Source organism: Merops nubicus, unplaced genomic scaffold (assembly GCF_000691845.1).
Source record: "Merops nubicus isolate BGI_N331 unplaced genomic scaffold, ASM69184v1 scaffold18607, whole genome shotgun sequence".
NCBI classification, from domain to species: Eukaryota; Metazoa; Chordata; class Aves; order Coraciiformes; family Meropidae; genus Merops; species Merops nubicus.
This window is the reverse complement of record NW_008619874.1, coordinates 1-10,647: the sequence shown is the minus strand read 5'-3', so window position 1 is coordinate 10,647 and position 10,647 is coordinate 1. Positions and strand designations below refer to the sequence as shown.

The 10,647-nt window shown below is 54.6% G+C and overlaps 1 protein-coding gene across 1 annotated transcript; it reads left to right on the top strand.

Annotated features, from left to right (window-relative positions):
* Window positions 1–405: 405 nt before the first annotated feature.
* LAMC2 (laminin, gamma 2) lies at window positions 406–10,636 on the top strand (the record flags this gene model as incomplete). The annotated part of the gene is made up of 16 exons (XM_008943960.1): window positions 406–626; window positions 978–1,107; window positions 2,987–2,992; window positions 3,131–3,229; window positions 3,449–3,585; window positions 3,975–4,097; window positions 4,227–4,416; window positions 4,764–4,876; window positions 5,178–5,396; window positions 6,617–6,796; window positions 7,317–7,550; window positions 7,784–7,920; window positions 8,593–8,746; window positions 8,870–9,075; window positions 9,350–9,429; window positions 10,573–10,636. Coding segments are annotated over 16 exons (2,293 nt in total), but the record flags the coding sequence as incomplete, so codon positions are not given.
* Window positions 10,637–10,647: the final 11 nt, after the last annotated feature.

Below are 10,647 nucleotides of genomic sequence, written 5' to 3'. Positions count from 1 at the left end.
TCACCAGTAAGATTCCTCATCCTTTTCAAAATAAAGTTTGCGGAATTTTTACCACTTCTGCTTACTCAAAGATCTCTTGTGGGAAGGCCTCTAAAGAGTGGAGAAAATCCCTGGCCATGCTGCAGTGTGGAGCAAAGCTGCTTGGTGTGTGTGAGGTTTGTCCGTCCTGAGCTGTGGCAGCAGTGAAATCAGGCATTGCTCCAGAGCACAGTGATGCTGAGCATGGTGTGGGCACTGGTGGCCCAGGGGTGGTTGGTGGACACAGACACCTCGGGACAAGAGCAGAGACATGGAGACAGGGCTCATTGTCAGCAGGGCAGGAAGGGGAGGTTTGCATTGCCTGGGGTTGTTCCTGGGCCATCAGGGTGGGTTTACAGCTTCGTAGCTGGTGCCCTCACCTCTAAGCATCACTCGAGATGTTTCTCTCCTCTCCCCAGTCTGCGAGTGCAACGGGATGTCCAGACAGTGCGTCTTCGACTGGCACCTCCTGAGAGAGACGGGCAACGGGTTCCGCTGCGTCGGCTGCCAGGGCAACACAGAGGGCGCCCGCTGCGAGCGCTGCAAGCCCGGCTTCTTCCGACAGCGGGGCGGGGACTGCTGCCTGCCCTGCCACTGCCACCCCCGCGGTACGTGGCCACCTGCTGGGAGGGGGCTGCCTGCGCCCGGGGCAGGGGGGCTTCAAGGGCCTGCACACATAGACTCATGGAACTGTCCTGCTTGGAAGAGACCTCTGAGTCCATCGAATCCAGCCATTAACCCAGCACTGCCAGGGCACCACTAAACCATGTCCCTCAGCACCACACCCACAGAGCTTTTCAATAATCCCTGTGCTGGGATGGCGAGCGGGGGACCAAGCTGTGGGAGAGGTTGCTGCTCTGCTGGTGCTGTGGTGCTTTCCTCCCCTGTTCTGTGAGCAGCATGGCTGGGAGGGCGTGGGGAGGTCCCCATCCAGACCTCTCCTTCCCCTCTCCCCCCAGGCTCCCTCAGCCCGCAGTGTGACAGTGAGGGGCGGTGCAGCTGCAAGCCTGGCGTGATGGGCAAGAGGTGTGACCAGTGCCAGCCGGGCTTCGAGTCCCTCTCCGAGGTCGGGTGCCGGAGGAGCGGGCGGTAAGTGCTGGTGACTGTTGGTGGCATGGGGAACACCTGGAGGGCCACCCTCCAGAGCCCTCCCAACCACTGTGGAGCCCATGCTGGCTAAAAACTCCTCATGCAAGGGCAGAGGTAGTTTGTGTCATGGGAGCACACCGGTAGCCTTAAGCTGATGTCAGTAGGAGAAAGCAGGCTGAGATGGGTTTGGACCTTCATTCCAGCCTGCAAAGCTCCCCGTCATGCAATCATGTCAAAATCTGAGTTTAAACACACTCTGAGGTGGTTGCTTTATTACCCATATAACACCAAAATGGCAAGAACCAAAATGGCTGATATAAAATAAAACTCCTTCACATGTGGGTCTGCCTGATGTCAGTGCCATTCTCAAGGACTGCCTCTGTACAAAGACGTGCATGTAAAAATCAACTCCTTTTGCACATAAAAATCAACTCCTTTTGCATGAAGCCCACTTCAAACACCTTTTGATGTGTTTCTAGCTTGGGCTTCCTCAGTACAGTGTCCTCTTATTCCTTGCTTCATAGAATCAGATAATCATCTAGGTTAGAAAAGACCTTTAAGATTATCAAGTCCAACCATTAACCCAGCACTGCTGGGTCACCACTAAACCATGTCCCTCAGCAGCACGTCTACACGGCTTTTCAATCCTTCCAGGGGTGGGGACTCCCCCCTTCCCGGGCCGGCCTGGTCCAGGGCTTGACAACCCTTTTGGGGAAGCCATTTTTGCTAATATTCAACCTAAGCCTCCCCTGGCACAACTTTGAACTGTTTTCTCTTGTCCTATTGCTTGTTCCTTGAGAGAAGAGACCGACCTCCACCTCACTACAACCTCCTTTCATGGAGTTGTTGAGAGCAACAAGGTCTCAATACAAGACGTGTGCTCTAGACCCTTCACCAGCTTTGTTGCCCTTCTCTGGACATGTTCCAGCACCTCTGTGTCCTTCTTGGAGTGAGTGGTCCAAAACTGAACCCAGTATTTGAGATGAAGCTTTCCTTGAGAGAAGAGACCGACCTCCACCTCACTACAACCTCCTTTCATGGAGTTGTTGAGAGCAACAAGGTCTCAATACAAGACGTGTGCTCTAGACCCTTCACCAGCTTTGTTGCCCTTCTCTGGACATGTTCCAGCACCTCTGTGTCCTTCTTGGAGTGAGTGGTCCAAAACTGAACCCAGTATTTGAGATGAAGCTTCGTCAGTGCTGAGTACAGGAGCACAATCCCTGCCCTAGTCCTGCTGGCCATGATGTTGCTGACACAAGCTGCAATGCTGTTGACCTTCACCCCACTGTTGCTCGGGGGCAAGGGGTGGCTTCCTATAGCCACGCCTGGCCTCCTGCCCGAGCCTCCCTGGGGTGTTGCTGCCTTTTGGAGCTCAGCCAGGGTCTATTAAACCCAGCCGGGGTTTGTTAAACTCAGCACAGCTTCACTTTGCTCCTGTAGGTGTGTCTGGTCTTCTAGGGTGTCCTGGGAGGCAGTGATGGGCTCCGCCTCAGCCTCACACCCATACCCCTGCAGCTGGATTGCTTCCACAGAAGTCTCTGCTGATTATTTTATCATAGAATGTCTGGGCTGGAAGGGACCTCCAAAAGTCATTTAGCCCAACCACCCTGCCACAAGCAGGGACATCTCCAACTAGATCAAGATACTCAGAGCTTCATCTAGCCTGATCTTGAATGTCTCCAGAGATGGGGCCTCCACCACCTGTCTGGGCAAATTATTCAAGGGATCTATCTCCCTCATACTGAAGAACTTTTTCCTAATATCTAACCTGAATCTACCCTTTTCTAGCTTAAACCCTTTACCCCTCATCCTGTCACTACAGACCCTTGTGAATAGTCCCTCCCCTGCTTTCTTGTAGGCCCCTTTCAGGTTCTGGAAGGTTACTGTAAGGACCTATAGGGTCCTTATGCCCCTGGTGGCATGGGGCCGGTGGCTGGGGGGACTCTCCGTGGCCTCTCTAAGAGCTGGGGGCGCTGGGGCTGAGCTGGAACTGCAGGTAGAGGTTCCACCTGTGCCGTTGCAGGAGCCCGCGGTGCGAGTGCGACCCGGCTGGCAGCACCCAGGGCTGTGTCTCTGGCCACTGCGTCTGCAAGGCGAGCACCACCGGAGAGCGGTGCGAGAGGTGGGTGTCACGAGGACCTGCCAGATGGCTGCCTGGCACGTCCTCCATCTCCCTGGCTGTTGCATCCCCGGCAGCTGCACATGCCCATCCTGCCATGCCAGCCTGGTGATGGCCTTGAACCGTGGCTGTGTTGCACGGCTGTTGTTAGAGGGGTGGTTCTTTCCGTCAGGAAGAGGAGAAAAGGGACATGAACGTTGTCATCTTCTTGTGTTTTCCCAGGTGTAAGCAAAACTTCTATAACTTGGATGCCAGAAACCCTGCGGGATGCTCCCCCTGCTTCTGCTACGGGCACTCAGCTGTGTGCGTCAGTGCGGACAACCACAGCATCTACAACATAACCTCGACCTTCCAGCAAGGTGAAGCCCAAGCAGGACAGCCCTATGACTCCTAGGGGTGTTTGCCATCCCTTCTCTTTGACTGCTCCAAGAGCCACCTGGCTCACAGCCCTCCTGGGAGTCCCTGTGCTTTGATGGGTGGGTTGGCTTGATCATAGGCACAAGTAGGGTGCAGGGGTTGGGGGAGCCCAGGCTTGCTTCATCGTGTCTTTCCTGCCACACTGGAGGAAACCTCTATGCCCAGCCTGGGTTATTCACAGCTATATTGGCACAGCAAGATCTGTGCTGCCCCCTCAGATGTCAAGGGCTAGGAAGCTGGAGGGGTTTGATAAGAAACAGCTTGAAAAAGTTGCTGGAGTCTGGGAAACACTTTCTCTGTTCTTGCTGACTGCTCCTTGTTGGTGCTTCAGGTGCTGAAGGCTGGCGAGGTGTCCATGCAAGTGGTTCCCCAGCCCATTTCCAGTGGTCCCCACGCCATCAGGATGCCTTCATAGCAGCGAGGAGATCGGAGCCAATATACTTTGTGGCGCCTGGTAGGTGTGGGATTAGTGAGAGGAAGATGTGACTGTGTCCCCTCCGCGTGGTCTGGTCCTCTGAGCCAAGCCTTTAGAAGAAAGGTGAGATTTTAAGCATTTAACTTTCTCCCTTCCTTCCCTTCACAGCTAAATTCCTCGGGAACCAGCAACTGAGCTACGGCCAGACGCTCTCCTTCGATTACCGCCTGGATCGAGGGGGCCGCCAGCCATCTCCTCATGACGTGGTCCTGGAAGGAGATGGCCTGAGAGTCACTGCCCCCTTCTTGGCCCAGGGGAAGGTCCTGCCCTGTGGTGTCAGCCAGACGTACACGTTCAGGTAAAGAGGGATGCTGGGGTGTTTTGGACAGGGTGAGCCAGAAAGACTGTGGCTTTAAGGAGCTCCTGGATTCAGCTGTGATCCTTTGGAGGTGGCAAAAGTTTGCCTGGTATGGGCTGGGTGCATCTCAGGTGCTTCTCTCTTGAATGAGGTTACCTTGAGAGTGGAGTAGAAAATCTGCCTTGAAGTTGGGCTGGGTACTTTGTTGGGGGTTAGTCGCATGGTTGGAGGTTTTCCCCCAAAGCCTTCAGCCTCAAGAGAGAGATGGGCGAGAGCTGCCACAATTTCTTGATGAGGCAGCTCATTTTCTGGAAACCCATTCCACTTCTCCTCCCTCCCACGGGCAGGTTGGATGAGCACCCAAGCAGCAAGTGGAGCCCGAGGCTGAATCATTTTGAATATCGCAGGCTGCTGGGAAACCTGACAGCTCTCTGGATCCGAGCCACCTTTGGGGAGTACAGTAAGTGGGGGGAGAGCCTGCAAGCACAAGCTTGGCTTCTCCTCATTGCTGGAGATGCCAAGTCTCCAGATGGAGACACCTTTGCTTAAAAGGTATTTAAAAATGATAATTTTAAAAAATGCCCTAAGATGGGCAAAATTAAATTATGAAGAGATTGAGCAGAATAACAACAGTGGGGACAGCAAAGCCTTGGCTGTGGCCCATCTGTAATGAAGCACGTGACCTGTGCAGGTCCTGGCCATGAGGGTCGTGTGGGCGGAGCTGCTGGTCCCCAGGAGTGACCGGCTGTATCTCCCTGCAGGCACCGGCTACATCGACAACGTCACCCTGGTGTCGGCGCAGCCCATGGCCGGAGTCCCTGCCCCCTGGGTGGAACACTGCGAGTGCCCGGTGGGCTACCAGGGCCAGTTCTGCGAGAGGTGTGCCCCTGGCTACCGCAGGGATGTCCCGGGCACGGGGCCCTTCAGCGTCTGCGTGCTGTGCAATTGCCAGGGGGGAGGAATTTGTGATCCTGACACCGGTAAGAGAAGTCACCTCCGCGTTGTGCTTGTAGGATGCAAGGGATCGCAGGGCAGCTGCCTGTGTCCCAGGATCTGAGATATGTGGGGGGATGGGGGGCACAGACAGGGGGGACATCACTGATTTAAGGTGCTGGAGTGTGAGGGAACATCATGCACACAAAACCTCCCAGAGCTTAGAAGCACTGCGGTCAGAAATACAGGTAAGGTGCATTCGGATTCGATTTTGTTTTAGATAATGCTCATTGGAGAAAGAAAAAGCATCTTGTACTGCCTGGATAGCATTAAAAACTTTTCTTCTGACTTTTTAAGTGTGGTAAGCCAGTCAGGTTGGACAGGGCTCTGAGCAACCTGCTCTGGTTGAGGATGTCCCTGCTCGCTGCAGGGGAGTTGGACTAGGTGAACTTTAAAGGTCCCTTCCAACCCAAAATATGCTATGATTCTAAGTGGTGTGAGTAGATAATCAGCAACATGAGCACATTTTGTTGCCTCTCCTATTAAAATAGCCCACAGTGTTGGCGTGTGATGGCAAAGTAATACAAAGTTATGCTGTCAGTATTTCCCAAGTCTGAACTGGAATTTACATATCTCTGAGCATTGAACAGAAGGCACAAAAGGGAATATGTGGCTCCCCTGGATCTGTGAAAAATGAGGTAGAGTCACCTTTGGGTAGTAATGGCCAACCTTCCTGCCCTGGGATGGGCTCCCAGTGGGGTCTCACTGTTGCAGGACCAGAGCATAGAATCATTTTGGTTGGAAGAGACCTTTAAGATCATCAAGTCCAACCATTAACCCAGCACTGCTGGGTCATCACTAAGCCATGTCCCTCAGCACCACAACTACACGGCTTTTCAGAGCCTCCAGGGATGGGGACTCCACCACTGCCCTGGGCAGCCTGGGCCAGAGCTTGACAGCCGTTTTGGGGAAGAAATTTTGCCTCCTATCCAACCTAGATATCCCCTGGTGCAACCTGAGGCCACGTCCTTTTGCCTTGTTACTCGGTCCTTCTCATGTGGTGAATGGTTGATGGGCAGAGAAACAGAGCACGTTTAGGCAGGCGTGGGGATCTCAGGGGGTCTGGTGGAGGATGCTGGGCCACAGGTACTTGTGCTGCAGCAAGTGGCATGGCCATCAGCAAAAGGTGGAGAGAAGATGGACTGGTGGAGGATATCCCAGAGGGGATGAAAGGGAACTGCCCTAAGCCCTTTTCTTCCTCCTTCAGGTGAATGCTACTCAGGAGATGAAAATGTGGGCAACAGTTTCAGCTGCCCCTTTGGCTTCTACCGAGACCCCCGACAACCTCACGACTGCAGAGCCTGTCCCTGCAGCAATGGCCAAGGCTGCACTGTGGTGCCGGGTGGCGAGGAAGTCATCTGTGACCATTGCCCTCCTGGAGCTGCTGGTAACGCCCTTCTCCAGGCTGCTTCTGCTCTGCCTTTCTCCAGAGCTTTTACCTGCTGTAGAGGGAGATACAGATGTTGGTGGGCTGAGATGCTTACAGCCAGGCAGATCATCCCTTCTTCTCAGCCTGGCTTGACGACAGCACTGCTGCTCCTGCCTGTAATGGGGTGTTTCAGCCCCAAGGGCTGTGTAAACAGGCTTCGCCCTGCCCCAGGAAAGGTTCTCATCTAAACAGACAGTGTGGATGGAAAAAGGATGGGTGGAGAGGGAGTGGCATAGAAAAACAGGAAAAAAAAAATCCCCAGCTAATAGGGAACGGCTTGCCTGAGGTCAGTTGTTGTACCCAGCTTTCCAGAGCCTGCCTGGTGTGTTGTGCACTGACCATGGCAGCAAGGACAGGGGAGATGCTGTTGTACCAACCCCGATAGGGCTGAATGTCCCTGCTTTGGTGAGGCAGAGGCAACGAGGCAGCTTCTGCCTTCCAGGCAAGAGCACAACCTTCTCCTCATCTCTTTTCCCAGGGGCCAACTGCGAGTACTGTGCCGATGGCTATTTTGGAGACCCAGCAGCTGCCCGGCCCTGCCAGCCGTGCCAGTGCAACGGCAACGTGGAGCCCAACGCCGTGGGCAACTGCGACCGCCTGACGGGCGAGTGCCTCAAGTGCATCTACAACACCGCCGGCTTCTACTGCGACCGCTGCAAGGACGGCTTCTTCGGGAACCCCCTGGCCCCCGACCCCGCCGACAAGTGCCGAGGTGGGAGCTGGGCACTGTATGAGCTGGGCACGGGTGAGGAACTCCACGCTGGAGTGCATGGGAGGGGGGATGCGGCAGCAGTCGAGGCTGGAAAGCAGCCGAGGTGGAGAGTGAGAAGCAGAGCTCAGGGAAAAGTGGTGGGAGGATAGCAGGGGGAGAGGCTGGATGGAAGGATGTGCTGAGACTTGAGGTGAGGACAGGCTCCTTTGAACTTGTGCCGATTCAACCTACAGCCTGTGCCTGCAACTCGGCTGGCTCTGAGCCTCTGAAGTGTGCGAGTGATGGGAGCTGCATCTGCAAGCCTGGCTTCGAGGGTCCAAACTGTGAAGAGAGTGAGTGTCCAGCTTGCTACGACCAGGTGAAAGCCCAGGTGAGCACCTATGCTAGCCCTGGGGCCACTGAGTGAATGGAAAGGGGTTCAGCGATACACTTACCCACAAGCATCAGAACTGGTGTGGCCAGCAGGACTAGGGCAGAGTTCGTCCCCCTGTACTCAGCCCTGGTGAGGCTGCACCTCAAACAGGAAATGGCCTCAAGTTGCACCAGGGGAGATTTAGGTCAGAGATGTGGAGAAATGTCTTCCCCAACAGAGCTGGCAAACCCTGGACCAGGTTGGACAGGCAAGTGGTGGAGTCCCCACCCCTGGAGGGATTGAAAAGCTGTTTAGATGTGGTGCTGAGGGACATGGTTTAGTGGTGCCCTGGCAGTGCTGGGTTAACAGTTGGGCTTGATGACATTAAAGGCCTTTTCCAACCAAAACAATTCTATGATTTTATGATCTTCTACTGGTCTCCTCAAGCCTCTACTCCTTGTGCATGTGAGAAGTGATTTTGGAGGCTGTGCCTCAACTTCGGGTTCATATCCATTTCATCCGATAAAACCCAATGACCTAAAGCTGCTCGCTTGCTGCGCCCCATACAAAAATAAGTCCTCACTTTGCACTCCATCCTCTGGCTAGACTGTGGACATGGTTCCTAACCTGGTCATTCCACTGTGGGTTTGGCATGTCACTGTTTGATGGCCTGGTCTGCTGTGGTTGCAGGTGGACCTGTACCTGCAGCAGCTGGCAGAGCTGGAGCTGCTGTTCTCAGACGTGCAAGCTGGCGGTGGGGCCGAAAGCCAGGAGCTGGAGGGAAGGATGCAGCTGGCCGAGGAGATGCTGAGGACCATCCTTGGAGAAGCCCTGAGCTTGCAAGGTACCGCCCTCCCACTGCCCTCATATGAGGACATCTCTGCTGTATGAGGGGAGGGTTTTGCCGCCTGCGACTTTCTGCTCAGAGATGATTTTCTCTTCAGCCTTCCTTTTTCCTTCCCACCAGCCTCTGACAGGTCTCTGGAAAGCCGTGTGGCCAGGATGAAGGGGCAAGGGTCCAGCTCCCAGAGCCTCTTGGATGAGATCAAGGCGACGGTGGGGCGGCTGAGGTCTCTTGGGAGCCAGTATGAGGGGCAGGTGCGGGAGACCCGGAAGCTGCTGGAGAGAGCCAGGCTGGACCTGGATCACAGCGGAGCTGCTCTGCGCTGGGTGGTAAGAGCATCCTTGTGTGACGCACTCCTAGCCCCCCCCAGGGCTGGAAAAAATCCACAGAGAAAGCAAGAATTTAACATATTGCAGTTATTATGTTTGTTTTGTGAGTGCAGATGTTCTGGTGGTTCTTTCTGTAGGGATGGGACTTGGAGAGGTGCTGGCAGGGGTCATTGGCGAGGCAGAGGAGGTTTTACGTGCTGTGGTTGCTTCTCTCACTGCTGAATCAGATGAAGGGATTGGAAGAGCACTCACACCTCTCTTCCTCCCTCCTCAGACCATTCCTGTTTCAAAACTTCCTGGCGGTTCGAATCAGTTCTTGATGCTGGCCCAGGAGGCTCTGAGACTGGCCAACAGGTGAGTTGATTGCTCCATAGCCTGAGAGAGGGACTGAGAATCCTGCTGGGTACCCAAATGTCCTTTCTGGGAGTCCTTACACTAGCCACCAGGCTGCAGCTGCCACAACCACTGTGCCAGCCCTGGGGCAGGAGAAGATATGGCTGCTGGGCTGGCTTCGCTGCCCTACAGAGCTGTCATTGTTGCCTTTGAGAGTGATGTTTGATATGTTTTAGAAGCATGCTTAGGGTCAGAGTTTGGCAAGTGGGTGTCCAGTTGGAACAGGCAGCACCTGCTTCAACCTTAGTGTTCTTCTGCCCTTGGGAGATGCAGGATGGACACAAAATATGGGTCCCCTTCTCCAAGATACTGCAGTTCCTGAGAGACTGTGATCCGAGTCCTCCACCTGAGTCACAACAGTGCCCTGAAGTGCTCCAGGCTTGGGGACAAGTGGTTGGAAAGTTGCCTGGAGGAAAAGGACCTGGAGGTGCTGGTTAGCAGCCAGCATGTGCCCACATGGCCAAGAAAGCCAACAGCATCCTGGCTTGTATCAGCACTAGTGTGGCCAGCAGGACTAGGGCAGGGATCATCCCCCTGTACTCAGCACTGGTGAGGCTTCACCTTGAATCCTGGGTTCAGTTTTGGGCCCCTCACTCCAAGAAGGACATTGAGGGGATGGAGTGTGTCCAGAGAAGGGCAACGAAGCTGGTGAAGGGTCCAGAGCACAAGTCTTGAGGAGCAGCTGAGGAAACTGGGGTTGTTGAGCCTGGAGTAAAGGCGGCTCAGGAGAGACCTTAGCACTCTTGATAGCCTCCCTGACAGAAGGCTGGAGTGAGGTGAGGGTTGGTCTCCTCCCAAGGAACAAATGATAGGGCCTCCAAGTTGCACCAGTGGAGGTTTAGGTCAGACATGAGGAAAAATGTCTTCGCAAAAGGGTGCTCAAGCCCTAGATCAGGCTGGCCAGGACAGCGGTGGAGTCCACATCCCTCTGGAGGGATGGTTTAGTGGTGTCCTGGCAGTGCTGGGTTAACAGTTGGGCCTGATCTTAAAGGTCTCTTCCAACCAAAACAATTCTATGATTCTATTCTGTGATTCTATGATCCAGAATCAGCGGATACAGGTTGGGTGGAAAACCTTTCTCACCCTGCCCTCTGTGCCCTACAGCCACGCGCAAGCTGCCAGCAGTGTGGACCAAGGCGCGAGGGCGGCAGAGGAGGACGCGCGGCGGGCGCTGGAGCT